At 37.5% G+C, this 16535-nt stretch overlaps 1 protein-coding gene across 5 annotated transcripts; it reads right to left on the bottom strand.

Moving 5' to 3' along the window:
- Nucleotides 1–7: 7 nt before the first annotated feature.
- On the bottom strand, nucleotides 8–11166 carry klc3 (kinesin light chain 3). 5 transcript variants are annotated; one of them, XM_053647610.1, is made up of 14 exons: nucleotides 10816–11166; nucleotides 8807–8884; nucleotides 8193–8422; nucleotides 6592–6822; nucleotides 6299–6374; nucleotides 5087–5312; nucleotides 4897–4984; nucleotides 4680–4781; nucleotides 3618–3791; nucleotides 3406–3505; nucleotides 2163–2212; nucleotides 1968–2089; nucleotides 939–1005; nucleotides 8–754 (listed from the first exon to the last, which is right to left on the bottom strand). In XM_053647610.1, the coding sequence occupies exons 3-14, from the start codon at nucleotides 8400–8402 to the stop codon at nucleotides 668–670; spliced, it is 1533 nt and encodes a 510-aa protein (XP_053503585.1). In that variant the 5' UTR covers nucleotides 8403–8422; nucleotides 8807–8884; nucleotides 10816–11166; the 3' UTR covers nucleotides 8–667. The 5 variants fall into 5 exon arrangements, with proteins under 5 accessions (XP_053503585.1, XP_053503588.1, XP_053503586.1 ...); XM_053647613.1 differs by having other exon boundaries at nucleotides 10999–11166; XM_053647611.1 differs by lacking the exon at nucleotides 8807–8884.
- Between the last annotated feature and the right edge of the window lie 5369 nt (nucleotides 11167–16535).

Raw genomic sequence — 16535 nt, 5'->3', positions numbered from 1 at the left:
GTATTGGGAATGACAGCTGAGTTTTATTTTGATCTATAGCATTACAATACTGCATCTGTATATTAACTAAGTGAATAAATGTATTAGAATACAACAAAAAATGTAAAACCAATTTATAGTTAGGATGTTTGTACCACTTAAAAACAAAAATACTAGCTTTGAGTAACCTATACTGCATTCAGGTTTTACATACCCACACTTTCAAAATACAGATATAGCAGAATCTACAGTAAATCACCAAACCCTATTGAAACCTACATTTGAAATTGAAAAATAAAGTCTCGTTTCACAACGTGAGTACTAAATATTAGTTTTAACATAAATATAAAATTTTACTTCAGAATGCAAGCCATAACATGTGCCATAAAAATAAAATAACTAATGCTTACGTGTAATAATGTAATAAAAAGTGAATTGGACATTTTAAATACAGCTGCATGTAATGAGTAAACAAGTACAACAGGCTTGTAGGGTCAGAAATAAGACTCGTCATGTCTTTCATCATAGACAGTGTCATATACCCCATCTGTTTCCTCTGAAGAATCTTTAGTTCGCTCCAGTTTAGTGTGGTCCACTTAAACTACATTTTTAGATAAATACCTTCTTGGTTATAAACATGATTCATGTGGCCATATGGAGACAGGAGCAGGATCTTGGCTAGGAAAGATTAACCTTCTCCACTTAAAGAACTCCGGCGGGCTAAACTCTGAGTGCTGGAGCTGAGAGCACGACTGTCTGTCAGCCTGTTGAGATTCTGAAAGAAAAATTAGACAATTAAGAAAACGGACTGGATTAAATGGAATTAAGAGAATAAAGCTACATACACTGTTCCACTAGTGAAAATCGCAAAACTAAAATTGAACTAGCATAATTTAAACACTATCAAGAACTGGTTTATACTTGCAAAATGTGGGAAAAGTGTATTGGTGAGTTCTTACCCTTCCAGTGTCCTGACTCCCCCTTATTCCTACATTCAACACATTGAGGGAATTTGCCCTCTTCATTCTGTTAGAAAGAAATGATCCACAATTCATCAGACTTAGATTAACTCCTTCAAGAGCCTGAGAGTTACATTTTACAAAACACACTCACTGAGCACTTTATTAGGAACACTATACTAATACTGGGCAAGGTCTCCCTTTGCTCTCAAAACAGCCTCAATTCTTCCTTGCATGGATTCTACAAGATGTTGGAAACATTCCTTTGAGATTCTGGTGCATGTTGACATGATCACAATTCTGCAGATTTTTCAGGGGCACTTTCATGCTGTGTATCTCCTGTTCTACTAAACCCAAAAGGTGTTTTACTGGATTCAGTTCCGGTGACTGGGAAGGCCACTGAATAACATTAAACTCATTGTCATGTTCATGAAACAGGCTACGTTTGACCAGTCTTCAACTGTCCAGTTTTGGTGAGCCCACTGCAGCCTCAGCTTTCTGTACTTGGCTAACAGAAGTGGATCCCGACTCTGTCTTCTGTTGTAGTTCATCCGCCTCGAGGTTTGATGTGCTGTGCATTGAGATACTTTTCTGCTCACCACAATTGTACAGAGTGGTTATCTGAGTTACTGTAGCCTTTCTGTCAACTCAAACCACTATGGCAATTCTCCATTGACTGCTCTCATCATCAAGGTGTTTCTATCTGCAGAACTTCCACTCACTGAATGTTTTTTTCTAAACTCTAGAGACTGTTGTGCGTGAAAATCCCAGGGGATCAGCACTTATAAAAAAAATACTCAAAACCAGCCCGTTTTCCCCATTCTGATGGTTGATGTGAACATTACCCAAAGCTGCTGTCCCTTATCTTCTTGATTTTATGCATTGCATTGCTGCCACATGATTGGCTGACTAGATAATTGCATGAATGAGTAGGTATACAGGTATTCCTAATAATGTGCTTAGTATATATTCGATATACAGCATTCACTAATACAATCTGTAGGCCCAAATAACAGAAAATACAAGTACCCAGGATTGCGAGGAGCTGTTTCTTGTGTTCCAGCCCCTTTTAACTTCTTAACCAGCTTTTCACTGCTCCGCCTCAAAGATTCACGAAGCTTTGTAAAAGAACCACTGCGCTTCAAGCTTTCCTACACCCAGAGAGACATGTTATGAGGAATGCGGTTTGGAAAGGTCAAAGAGATAGCAGAATAAACAGCATACCTGTCTAGAGCTTCCCTCCTTAGTGTGTACCCAAACTGGTCTTCCGTCTCCTGAATGTAAGAGAGAGAATAATTAAAAATTGCTAAATTTCAAGTTATAAGCAAGATGACTTTTTCTATTGTCCTCCAGCACAGAAATGATACACTTACTATGAGGCTAAAGTGCAAAATCTAAGATGTAATTCAATGGTATTTATGTCTGTACTGGTTACTGTTCTGATTGGTCAGAAGATGTTGATTTATTTTCTAAAACTGCAAGGATTAGACAGGCTACAAGGCAAATCGCAGGTTTATATTAATGTACCTGTTCTAATACGTTATGGTATCTTGTTCTTGTTCTAATAGCTATAGTAACAACTGAGACAGGTATGACAGACCTTCCACATATGCATATTTTTAAAAAAATGTATATAGTGAACTTTCTGTGAGATCTTTATTTTGCACTTTTGGAAGGCGTCTCCAGTTTAGCACTTTGTAACAGTCAGAGTTAAAGCTGTTTTTGAGGCTTACTGGTAGCTTCTGATGTATGATGGGGTGCTCATCATGCTACAATAGTCTTTGAGACATGTACACCTACTTCCAACTTAGTGTTCTCATCCTGTTCAGTTGATGTTCTTTGGTCTATGTCTGCTATGGCCTTCTGTTATGTTGATTTTGCTAGGTTTGGGTTGTTATGATGAGAAGCCACAAATGCAAGTACTGGAGCCTGATAGAAACACTCTACGCCAGTTGCAGCTAGTCCCAGCACTAATATGCTTGAAATCTCCAGCTCAGAACGAATGAGTCTGAACTGGAGTTGTATGGCAGTGAACAATAACAATTCGTTCACTTACTGACTTTCTCAAAAATAGATCTGGGTTCCAGAAACACCAATCAAGTGTTTCATATCACTGTTGGCACTAAATACTGAAATAAATATTGTCTACCCTGAAAATATTAAGTATTGCGATATGATAATTTTGGCATATTACACAATCCTACACACAACTACATGCTTCACAATAAAGGAAACAGTTGATTTTGACACACTGTATGCTTGACCTATTTTACTCATTTATTCGGCTCAGTTTTTTTCCTTCTTTACCCCCCTCTAAAATGAGAAGATTCCTAATAAAAGGTCTGTACTTAATTTGACAGTTTGCACGTAGATTACATCTGTACACAAAATTAATCTAAAACATTACTTTTGATATTAACTGTATAGATTGACAGTTTTATTGAGTTGTGAGATGGCTGGAATTTACCCTCCACTGATCCAAACTCCTTCTCATGAGCACGTGTCAGGATCTCTTTATACAGAGCTTCAGCTTGTCTGTATTTCCCCTGCTTGAGGTAGCATGAGGCCTGTTAAGTAAATACATACATATTCTTTATTATAGCCATTACATACTCATTATATACTCTCAGGCACCTCTCACTAAAAGACTATTAACCCTGAGGTATCACTAGTCCTTACCAGGTTATTTTTGGTTTTGGCCACATTGGCATCATCTGGGCCCAGCTGATTCTGGTAAATTTGCAGGGCTCTCTCGTAGTAGTCCTCGACCTCCTGGTACTTGCCCTGGTTCTGGCATAGCAGAGCCAGATTATTGAGCTGCTTTGCGACATCAGGGTGATCTTTCCCCAACACCTACAGAAACAGCACTATTATCCTCTGCTTGGAAGAAAGTCACAAACACAACATTCTGAGATGTCTATTGGTAGAAATGGCCACATTTCAGGGAGCTCATGGTAAACAGACTACTAATAAAGGGTTAACAGTGAGGTGTAATCAGGGAAAGGAGAGCAGATTTTTTGACTTGGAGATACAGAGGGATGTATATGGATGGTGTGTCAGAATCCTTTAATGCTAACCTTCCATTCGTCCCAAGTAGCAAAGTTAGTTTACTTATAATATTTACTACTGAAGTGGCGCATTGGTGCTTTTTAATTGCAAGTAGCTTCTGGGCAGTTAACATTGTAAAAACCGAGTTGTGTATAAACAATATGCTGTTTCACTTTCTTGACATACAATAAATAACATACTACATATTTGAAATCTGCTATGTTATATATGTATGCCTGCTGTTAGGTTGGAAACACAACTGACTTAAAATGACTTGAGGCAGCTTGAAACTCTTTACTGGTAAATATTTATTTAGACATTATATTTGCAATTTAGGTCGAAAGGCAGAGAGGATCTTTTTCTTTCTCTGCTAATTTTTGTGCACCCATGGAAAAAGGAAAATATAATACAGTGTCCTGTTTACATGACCACTTAAATCTGTCAACCGTGAAAATCAGATAATAATCGAATTATTAGTGTGCATGTACACACAGAATATAAGCATCTCAGTTTTAGCAGCTGAGTGTTAAAGGTCATGTGCACAGACCCATCAGCAGTTATGAGCAGTCATGTGACTTGCCACTGTCCTAAAACTACTGAGCTACCTCTGCCCTACTAAGTAAAGAACAGGACAGAACAGGACCCAACAAGTATTTTCAGGTTTTCTTTTGTGCCTTAACTGTGAGTCCATACCTTTTCCCTGATCTCTAGTGCTCTCTTGCACAGAGGCTCTGCTTCTTTATACTTCCCTCTTTTGCCATAGAGCACGGCAAGATTATTGAGAGTAGCTGCAACCTGTACACATTTACACAAGCACACTTAATAAAGACAAGCATTATTTCTTACAGCATTATATAATATCAATCAATAACGGTAAAAACAAAAACAGAAAAAAAAACCAGGAACATACTGCTGGGTGATCCATGCCAAGTGTCTCCTCACGTATTGTCAATGCATCGTTCAGCAGAGTGGCAGCTTCTTTATATTTGTTCTGGTCCCTGTACAGAGAATAAAGAAGCACAAACCCATTGCTAAATGGGCTGACAAGATGTGATAAGACTGAACAATTGATACTGATGACACTCCAGCCTATCAATCACCTGTACACAAGAGCCAAGATGTTTAACATAGTGGCCACATCTGGATGGCTGTGCCCAGAGGTTTTCTCCAGGTCCTCCAGCGCCTGTTTGCAAAGAGGCACGGCTACCTCATAGCGGCCCTGAGAGGCATACTGAATCACCAGGTTGTGTAGGGTTCTAAGTCTGGCAGGGATCTCATACCCTGTTTGGTGGGCTGCAGTTACAGCACTGCGGTGTGGCTGAGAAACTGCAAGCACAAAAGGATCAGTGTAACAGTGAAAAACTGGACCGGTACAAGAGGTCGCTATTGGCATACTACACATACTGCACTCTGTACACAGATCGGTGGCAAATGAAAAGAAATAATGGTGGCTGCATTATGCTTTACGCAGCAGGAATTTTACTGGCATGGTTTGCATCCATGTGTCCCCTTAGAGCAAAGGGGCACTGTAAATCAATACAAAGTTCTTCTGATTGCTGACCTTTACCCTATGATGAAACATCTCTATCTAGAAGAGAGTCTCTTCCAGGACGACAATATCCCCATGCACAGGACACGAGGGCTCACTGAATGGTTTGATGAATATAGAAATTATATAAATCACACGCTATGGCCGTCAGTCACCAGATCCCAACCCAAATGAACACCTATGGGATGTTTTGGACTGATAGCACTCTCCACTACCTTCATTAAAAATAACAGCCGTTGGAATAGCAATGGGAAGAACAGCATTCATGCATCCAGTACAGTTTCAATTCAAACTGTAGACTTTATGCCGAGACTCACAGAGGCTGTTTTGGCAATACATGGTGGCCTTTAATTGGTCACATGTCTGTACATACTGTATATTGCACTGTATTACTCTGAGTTATGTTTAACGTAATTGGTTTCCATACATTATATACTTCCAACCTCATTATTTCAAGTTACACAGTGACGTGTTTACCTATAAAATTGTATTCATCTCTTATTATTTATTGTATTGTGAACCATTTGAAATACCCCCTCAATCCCTGCACTGTCAATTTTATATGAATGTATTTTCTGGTGCATGTACAATGGTCCCAGTTTATGTTATGTTGGAGAAGCATGCTGCTCTGGCACAAAAATGTCACTGTATTTGAATGCTCACCTATTCTCTATGCACATGACAATGAACTTGACAGGCAAACGTGTAACCGGCTCAAAGAGCATCTTTAGTACAGTATGTGTGGAATCCAAGGAACACTTACTTTGTGTTTGCTCTTCTTCGTCAGTGGGAAAGAGATCATCAAGGGACTCCTTAACTGAGAGACTGTCTTTATCCTCCTGTTGGACAAGTTCAATCACATGTTCTCAGACAAATCTACAGACCAGCAAGGAAGCAAACTTAATAGACATACATAAATTATCAAGCACCAAAATGGGCATTTTTTTGTGTACATTCATTAATATATAGTAGCTAGGAACATTCGATAAAAAAAAACCATGCACATTAATGTAGTGCCTCTAATATGTTTTCGTTTCTGAGGGTTTCAGTTCTCACCGGCGCCAGTTCGTCTTGGTCGTACTTGCGGATGCTGCTCATGAACTGCAGGTGTTTGTTCTGCTCCTCTAGCGTTACCACTTCCTGCTCACGCTCCTGCAGCTTCAGCTGAGCTCCAGCCAGCTCATCTCGCAGCCACTGGTTCTCCTGGCACAGCCTCCTCACCTGAGCACGCAGTTTCTGCTTCTCTGCCTCCAGAGAACCCAGGTGTGTCGACAGAGCCATCATCATCTGGGGTAATGAGTTCATGGAAGAAGAAAAAAACAAACACCCTCTTTGACCTTAACGGAATACTCCAGCATTTGTACAAACAAACAAAAAAACCCAAAGCTTGCTTCTAAATGATATGCATGGCCATTTGGTGAACTTGGTCAATGTTTTACATGTTACATTCTAACTATAAGGATTTGTGATGAAACAGACATAAGAGAACTTCTTATCAAAGATGCCCTAATAAAGTTTTATACAATTTTTGGACACTGGAGCAATACAGTAAAGTAAACAGTAACTATGGTAACTAATCCTTCACCTAAGATTTTAATGGTAATCATGTGCAATCAGACCCACACAAATACTCTAGTAATGCATAACTGCAAATTCTTTCCTCTGAAAAAGTACTAAAAGGATGAACTATATAGATGTTGAGCTTGTTTTACAAACATCAATATAATCATTAATTACCACCTTCATTAATTCATCTGTTGTGTTTTACAATAAACTTTTATTGGTTTCCCGAACAACGGACGTTTATTCTTTGAGTTACGAATAAGCAGGTTTTCTGTTCTTTTCTCAACATGGGGAAATATCTCCATTATTATCTGAGGGAACTGCTTATATGGTATGCTACACGTGTTAGCTAGAGATTAGGTTGAAAAGTACTAAAGTAAAACTTTAACATGATTTAACAATGATTTACTTAGATACATAGGTGCATCTGTTTATAAACATATACAGAAAAATCTAGGGAGTAACTGTAGTGTATTTCAGTAACAAATCTAGAAGTTAGAAAAATTATGTATACATGTTAACTTTTTGCCACAAACATTTAGTCATATTCCAGAAAGAGGTTTGGCATATGAATAAAGTGAAGTATACACTCACTGTCCACTTTGTTAGGAACACATGTACATTCATGCAGTTATCTAATCAGCCAATTATGTGGCAGCAGTGCAATGCAGATACAGGCCAAGAGCTTCAGATAATGTTCACATCAAAGACCAGAATGGGGGAAAAAGTGTGATCTCAGCGAGTTTAACCATGGCATGGTTGCTGGTACCAGATGGGCTGGTTTGCGTATTTCAGAAACTGCTGATCTCCTGGGAATTTTACACACACAACTGTCTCTAGAGTTTACACAGAATGGTGCGAAAAACAAAAAACATCCACGGTACAAATCAACGTCACAGAGATAACACTTCTTCATTCTGATGTGAACATTAACTGAAGCTCTTGACCTGTATCTGCATGATTTATTTGCAGTGCGCTGCTGCCACATAATTGGCTGATTAGATAACTGCATGAATTGTCAGTGTTCCTAATAAAGTGGACAGTGAGTGTAGCTTGCACATAGCACAAAGTAGACGTCTGTTCCCGAATCCCACCTGTGCCTCCCCTAATCCCAGTTCGATTCTGTCCAGGGACTGTAAAATGATGCCACTCTTCTCCTCATCTAGGTTGTTGCTATCACTGGTCGTTCGGCTCAGCAGCTTCTCCTGCAAGTTGTCCAGCAGAGTGCGGTTCTCCCCACGCAGAGCCTCAAGTCCTGCGATCACCTGCCGTGTGCTGCTCAAGATCTCCTCTGCTGACAACATGGCTGTGGCTTAACTCAGCCCTAAAGAGGGGAAGCAATGTTTGACAATCTCTACTTCACGTCAGCATTTCGACATTATGAACATAAACTACAAAAAAGGATCAGTTTGAGGAAACATGCTGGTAGGCTTTGAAAGAAAGACAAACACTCTAATGCAATACAGCTGAGTTAAAACACAGGGAGAACTGAACTAATGTTGTAATCCCAGAATAAACAGTTATTTATTTGATGTCTTGTGCAGTAGTGCATCTGTAGAAGGGCACATTTTAGAATTCCATTTTTAAATTTAAATTTACCAAAAAAGCAATTAAACGTTGCAGAAAAGTGTTTGTATATCTCATTAAAGACAGTTGCACTTTACATAACAGATAAATTTTTATCTAAAAAAACCCATCATGCTTTTACCTGCAGAAACAGAAGTGTGACAACTAAAGTCTCCTGAAGAACAGCGGCAGGTTCTCCAAGATGCTTGGAAAAACTTACCTGCCATTTAAACAAAGAATAAAACCTAAGAGAACTGATACAGTTTGAAAAGGATTTAACTTTTGGTTTATTATTGTCTACTGGCATCTTTGATGGGCCTTTTGGTTACAAAGCCCATTTTTATAAATACAGTATAGCCCTAAAGCCACACTAGTAAAACTATAAGAAAAGGTCTGGCTGCTTTGCCATTTATTAAAAAGCACTTCTCTCAGTTCAGTTCTGTGTTCAATATGATACAAATATCAGATATGAGATAAAATAGGAGCCTAAGATGTGTTTCTTCAAGTAGCCAAGACAAGTCAGGTAGCAACTGATGTATTACTAGGATCACATCCATTTATAGACAGAGAGACAGAAGTCCCTCAGGAGATGAGACGGGTGTGTGAGTATGACATATTACTGGTTGCTACAGGATACTTTATTAACTTTTAGTGATCACTTTAAATTATTTAGTCAAACAGAATTTAGTCAAACAGAATGAATTACTCATTCATACTACTTGCTACTCCTGAAAATAAGAAAATAACAATGATCCAGCAATCATTTCAGTTGACAACAATTTATACAAACTATGATAGATAAATATTCAGATTATTTCAGCAATAATCCTGGTTAAATATAACTATAAGGCTTTTCACTAAAAAAAACACTACAAAAATAGTACGTATTAGACCAGGCATACTACTCATTATAATACACTTATAATAAATCTGAACATCATATCATTGTGTGCTCTCAAACATAAGGTGGAAGTGTACCATCAATACTGATGCTTTTTATTCTAGAGCTTTCGCTATATGTTTTGTCCATCTTCTAAAAGAATGCCAAAAATATCACACCCAACATAACACATCTGGTGACAGCAGCATCCCCACAGGGATTGTATTCCCAAATATCTTCACTAAGGCCTCAACTCCAGCTGCCTAACATGACCTAGACATAGTTCACTGATTATCAGTATAGCACACACAACTGTTTTGGAAATGTACTGTTTATAATCCTGTTACCTATATTAACCCAGAAGCAGTATCCAAAAGACAGACATATCAAACAACATGTTTCATGAACAATCTCTGCAGCCAGCAGAACAGCATCACTCTTTTATTTTGTTGATAAACTATGCAACACAATCTTTAATGGTATTATATATACAATTTATGAGTAATGCTGCTGTACTTTACTCATGACTATCATAATAAATCCAACTACTCAGTTTTAATGCTATTTTATGCAACATATTATACAACTTTTAAGTGTCAAATGGTTAAAACAAGAAATAAAAATTTTCCCCAAGAAGACAAAACAAACTCAAAGGGGGGGTTGAGAAAAGAAAAGAAACAAGACTGACGAGTGCCATCTACAGGCACAATATCGCATCTGCAGTCATTTAAGGTGGAGGAGAGAATTCTAGCAACAAACTGAAGTAAAAAAACAAACAAACAAAACGCCAGCCTCCTCACTGCACTTCAAGTCAGCCGACTAAGACTTATATATTCATATATTACATGTTTAATAGTTGACATTTACAGAAAATGTCATTCTTGTGTAATACCTAGCCCAGTGATCGGTTATTAAACCTACATGCCATGATGAAGGCTACAGCAGGGTAGATGTAATCTTCAGGGTGTAAACACACTACTGACAGCAATAACATAACAAACCCTTACAATGAACGTTATCACTTATTAGGATGCAAAATTCCTTAATAATTACTTACATGAGCTTTGTTTAGAATAAACGGGCACAACATTAACTAGTCTGTACCATGTAAAATCAGATTAATAGTATCTTGTAGCGTGACAATATCTCAAAAGTTTATTTTTCGTGTTAATAAAACATGCGTGATACACTTTTAGAGCCCACTAAACAGGAGTAAACGAAGCAAAACTAATAAGCATTAGTGTATTCTGTAAAGTTATGGATCTGTTTACCTGAAACAAACACTGTGGCGTCGCGGATTAACCTGATGATTCGGTGTTTAAAGGTAACACAACGGCTCAAATATTCCGACAACAGTCCAACATCCCCATCTTATGTCTGTCATAAACCGCCATACATACAAGAAGAGGGTTTGGTAATTATTCACCGGTGAATATGAATAACCAGAGCTTTACCTGTTCTACTCGTTCCCAGCATGCACAGCGGCAGCGATGCGCACCATCCTCTCAGAGTGAGACGGCAACAAGCGGCTGGCTCCGCCCACTACACACCTGCAGTTCCGCCCACTACACACCTGCAGTACCTCCCAGCACCTCAGTGCTGCTGGTCCACTACAGCCAGGATGTTCCTCCGGTCCTGAAACCTTTTCACGTTTAATTATAAAATAAATCCAACTCACCCCCTTAGCAAAGACGTGAACATAATAAATTAATCAAATATTAGTGTGCTAGTGAATTTAAACTGTGTACAATAATACATTTTGGCTATGTATTGAAAGCCACAGAGATTTTTTTTTTTTTTTAATTTCTGAATTTTCCATCAACAGAACCAATTAGGCTCAAGTTGAAATTATTTTTTAATTTAAGTAATCTGTTGATTTATGGACCTCTGGTGGTCCCTGGACCCCACATTGAGAACCACTGCCTGTCTGGTTATATAACCATATTAGGTTATGTTTTGAATTACATTACAATGAGATATGGATGGTTGTCCAGATAAAATGATTTATAGTAAAGTGGGCAAGTTTGTATGGTAAACTGTCATGCCAGTCTGGCAACTAAAAGGTTGCATTTATTACTTTTGTTGTTGGGCTATTAAAATATCCCTTAAAGAATGCTTAAGTTAGTTTGTCTATTATATAATGTAGACCAGTAAGACTGGTTTTCGGGGAGGAGTGCCTTAATGACGTCTCACCAGCAACACTCAACAAAGCAGCTTAAGGAGGGCTGGATGAGTGAAATAAGTGGCTTTAGCCTGTCCCTGTCAGATTTGCTTAGCATGACAAGCCACAGTCCTACAGGACAGGACACACCACTGGAAGTATCACACTACCAGTAAGATGTACAGTTCTGAAAGTAGAGATTTGCAGCTTGCCCTCAGGTATAAGAGCACAGACAGGTCAAAATCCTAATAGACATTTTTCTTAAAAATAACCTGACAGGAGGTAAGAGGAGAGAAGTAAACATGTATATTATTCTAAGAACTTGAAATGGGCTCAAGTGTGTCGACTCTGCTGGAAAGAAGACAGTAGACAGAGCTTTGGCAAGGCAAATGTGCCGAAACAGAGTGGGACTATGATGGTAGAAGAGCAGGTGTGGCCAGGCTAGGCCAGATATATGAGGCAGGGCTGATTGATGGTTCAGCTGCTTGGCTCAGGGATTGTGGGAGATCAACTCATGCCATATAAGGAGAGTCTGGCAGTGGGAGGGAGCGATACAGCTCCAAAGAGCAGCCTGGGTCGAAAAAGCCACTCTTAACTTTCACTCATTCTCTTATCTGACCTACAGTGTTGAGTATAGACAACATATAATTGAGGATAAAATGTCTAATGTCAGCAGAATGACGATAAAAAATGTGGACTGTCAAATAGGTAAATTCAAGGGTTGATACATAAACTGGTATACCATGATTTTCAGTGAATGGATGTCAGTTAAACTAAGTAGAAGGTGATTAATTAATCTGTCTTAGTTCAAACCTTGAATTGTTATTTTGTCAATTAATATTTTCATGTTGTATTAATGCTTTTAATCCCACTGCAAGTATTTTGAGATTAAACACATACATGAAATTCTATAACAACAACAACAACAACAACAACAATAATAATAATAATAATAATAATAATAATAATAATAATAATAGTGATATTAAGAGCATCTTCTCTGGTTTAGGTGTTGTTACCAGAGGGAGTTTATTTTATTTACCCCTAAACACTCTTCAGTGTTTCCTTTCATTTAGGTGATGAGAGAGAGAGAGCTGGGGAAAGAGCCATTATTTTCCATAGCTCATGTGTTAGAAGATGTGGGAGAGAGGTGCTAAGCATAGGGAATGTTATTAATGCATATGCATCAAGCCACACTGTGACCCAAGTGTCTCTCACTGCACAGCTGATAGTGTGCATACTGGTCAGATCTGCTCAGAGCAGTGTTTGGAAAGAGTGTATGAACAAAAAGAATGTGCAAGTCTTATAATATGTCCTGTACAGCACATGTGCAAGGACTTTACACTGATATACAATATCTGGCAACTTAGCACTTATACATGACTTTCAAATATAGTATAATGTAGCATAGATTCACACCCACAAACTTGGTTATATAGGTAACTTCATTACACTGTCTACATGATTAGCTAGTTACTCTGATCTGCAAAGCTAGGGGTTACTGGAAGGTCCTCTAGATAGGTGCATGGAGTGGACAAGAGCTGAGTCAATGCAATTCAATCAGGGGACATGTCACGGGGAAATGGACAACTTTGTGACCCAGCACTAAACATAGCACTGGTAACACGACAAGGCATGGGGCAGACTCAAATTTCAATGGAAGAGAGGCTTTCATACCAAGTGGAACGGTGTGTACAAATACATGTTTGGCCTGTTTAGATACAATCACATGTAATAGACCGGGACTGTTCTTATATTAACTGTCATTATTCAAGAATCAACCAACATTTTTTTATTTCAATGTCAAGCCAGCTTGTTAATAATTTTATATAATGTGCTTATATAACTCTAGCACTCTTATGCAAGACAGAGTTAAATAAAGATGAAGTGGAATAAAAGCTATGTATCTGGTTACCTGGTGTGTGTGCGTGTGTGCGTGTGTGTGTGTGTGTGTGTGTGAAACACATTTATAAGTGGGTACTGAACTGAATGCTGGTTTGGCAAACATAGCTTTCAAAGTTCTGAATGCAGCACAGGCCTAAGACTCCCTGAATGTATATAAGCCACGTATGTGTTTGCCTTACACACAGTGCACAGAATGACCCGCAAATGCAAGAGCTATTATACTGCAGGACACCATCAAGTATTATAGGCTAAATATATCTCACACTATGCAGTCATCTGGACTTGAAATATTGTGAGGATCTAGCAGTGTCACAAGGATCGCAGATAAAATTAAAAACAAATAAAATGTCAAATTATAAATTTTTGGTTACCACAGTCAAATGATTTAGATTTTTTAAAAATCTGATTTTACAGTTTCAAGACAGTCTGTAAAGGATTCTGCGGAGGTTTTTTGTCAACGAAAAACAAATAAACCAAAAATGCTTGATTTGCCTGCAGATTTTTTTTTTTTTAATGCAGTTTTTGGTGCTTTTTTTTTTTTTTTTGCAGAAAACTACTTGAATTGGAAAATTTTGCAATTGCATGAAATTGTTTTGCACGGTCAGTGCAATGTTTGTTGGTAAATGAGACCTTTTAGCTGTACTCATGTTCAACACACGTCAATCGAAGAGGGCTTTGACTGAATGCGCGTTGTGATCACAAAATCCCATAATTCTGGAGGAACTGTCATGAGTTTTGCAGTTTCATTTGCAAGTGTTTCAGTGATGGTTTCTTTTTTCTTTTTTTTTTTTTCATTGTTTTCCCTAAATAGCCAGGATAGCCTTGAAGCTCAAATTAAGGAGCCAGCATGTTCATAATTAATTGTTTAAAAATAATCTTTAAAAGTTTTTTTTTCTGATCTTGCTAAGAGTTGTGTAAAATGTTTCACATTAAATCTCTGTGTATTGCACGATAAGACATTTTAATTTTATATTGCAATGTTTGCATTGATTATAAGGTTAGTTTATAGCATTGTAGAAATACTGCACAATTCAGGTTTGTAACAGCAAGCACTTTGCACCAAATGGACGGTCTGTACCACACATGCAGCATGTACTTATAAACCTAAACTTCCAGAAACGACACATCCCAAATTTCAGAAGATCCCCCCAAATTTCCTTCCAAGAGCTTTGCTGTGTGTAAGAGGAAAGAGGAATTCCTACAGTTATGGGGACCCCCACAAAATCAGTCACCTGCTCTTCTACAACCTTGAATCTATCATCAGTATGTATCAGTTCATTCTCAATGCCAGGCAGTTGAAACCTAGTGGTTACTAATTTTAGAGGTAGGCACTGGCACATACGCACGTTCCAGCTTCATTTCATCTCCTCCTCTCCATAGAACTATGGCCTCTAAGACCAAAAGTGCAAGGTGGAGAATCCAAATAAAATGAATGTATCTTGTCAGAAACCATTCTTTCCTCTAACAATTGAATGCATTTGCTCAGTATTATGCTGTGCAAAAATGTATAAATTCAACCAGTCACATGTTATTACATAATACAACTAGTCAATGAACAATTCCCCACAGTGGATCAAGTTACATGATGTGCCTTTGGTTTATTTTCAGGCTCTTTCAGCAATTGTAAATGCATTTGAATTGTCTGGAAAGAGTCCCATATTATGTGCCTTGAAATTTTCACTATATACACAGGGGTCCAAGCAACATGTATCACATACCAATTATCAATTCTTATTTAAAATGAATACAGAAATCTTCCATTCCAATTAAGTTTTATGGTAACTTTGGATTTTCATTAACAATATTAATCTAAAAACAATTGTGACAGGGTACAAGTGTCATATAATACCTAAACTTTTTTTATCTGTACAGTATGTTGTTATTATTTTTTAACATGCTCTGTTTTGCAGTGTTAGGGTCATGCAGGTATGACAACTGATGTTATAAATCATTATGGAATCTAATTTAGTTGGACAAATATTCCAGATTTTTCCTCACTACTACCATTAATAAAATGTACATGTATTATTATCGGTATTAATAAAATAATAATAATAATAATAATAATTTTATTTATATAGCACCATTTCAATGTGCTTTAAAAAAAGGAAAATATTACAAGATTAAACAAAGTATACATAATAAAGTACATTATTAAATAATCCAGAATAATTACTGAGTTAGCCGTGATAATGACTACAAATCATTAATATATTCATTAACTGCTTTATCCTAGACAGGATCATGACAGATCCAAAGCTGAACCCGGAAACATTAGGCATAAGGGAGGTAATACACTATGGATGGGACTTCTGGCCATCGCTGGCCATCACACACAGATGTTTGCAAACTCATTCACACTACAATTCATGAGAAATATAATAAAATGAAAGTGCCATGAAAACCAAATAAACTAAACTTGCAAGTTTTAGTGTGGATATAATGTGGATATGTATATAGAGCTTGTGTTCTTAATGTTCTCTGGAATGCTATTTCAAAGTTTGGAGCAATTCAAGAAATTAATTTTCAGTAAGCCTGCCTCAGGTAAGCAAAATGCTTGAGACAGGTCTTACAGCTTCTGGAAATAAGCAAGATATACTAAATTAACCACATTATTTTGGACCAATTTGGATCAATTCTGATTTACTTTAATTTAGGGAAAAGAAGTTTAAATTCAGTCAAACTTTTATATTTAGCATATTTATATGACATTATATTACATATAATCAGTGTTACAGTGCATACTATGTTTGTGAATTACATTTCCAAAGTTCATGTATGCAAAAGAAAAATATAGGAAGAATAATATTCTGGTTTCAGATTACCATATTCCAAGTGTGTGTGTGTGTGTGTGTGTGTGTGTGTGTGTGTGTGTGTGTGTGTATATATATATATATATATATACACATATATATATATATATAT

The sequence above is a fragment of the Ictalurus furcatus genome, chromosome 17, assembly GCF_023375685.1.
Source record: "Ictalurus furcatus strain D&B chromosome 17, Billie_1.0, whole genome shotgun sequence".
In the NCBI taxonomy this organism is placed as follows: Eukaryota; Metazoa; Chordata; class Actinopteri; order Siluriformes; family Ictaluridae; genus Ictalurus; species Ictalurus furcatus.
This window is presented reverse-complemented; position numbering and strand designations above follow the sequence as displayed.

Coding starts and splice junctions, on each gene's coding strand:
- klc3 (XM_053647610.1), bottom strand. CDS start 8,402: ATGTTGTCAGCAGAGGAGATCTTGAGCAGCACACGGCAGGTGATCGCA. Junction 4,782..4,896: donor TTGGCATGGATCACCCAGCA/GTATGTTCCTGG, acceptor AAATGTGTACAG/GTTGCAGCTACTCTCAATAA. Junction 3,792..4,679: donor CACTAGAGATCAGGGAAAAG/GTATGGACTCAC, acceptor CTGTTTCTGTAG/GTGTTGGGGAAAGATCACCC.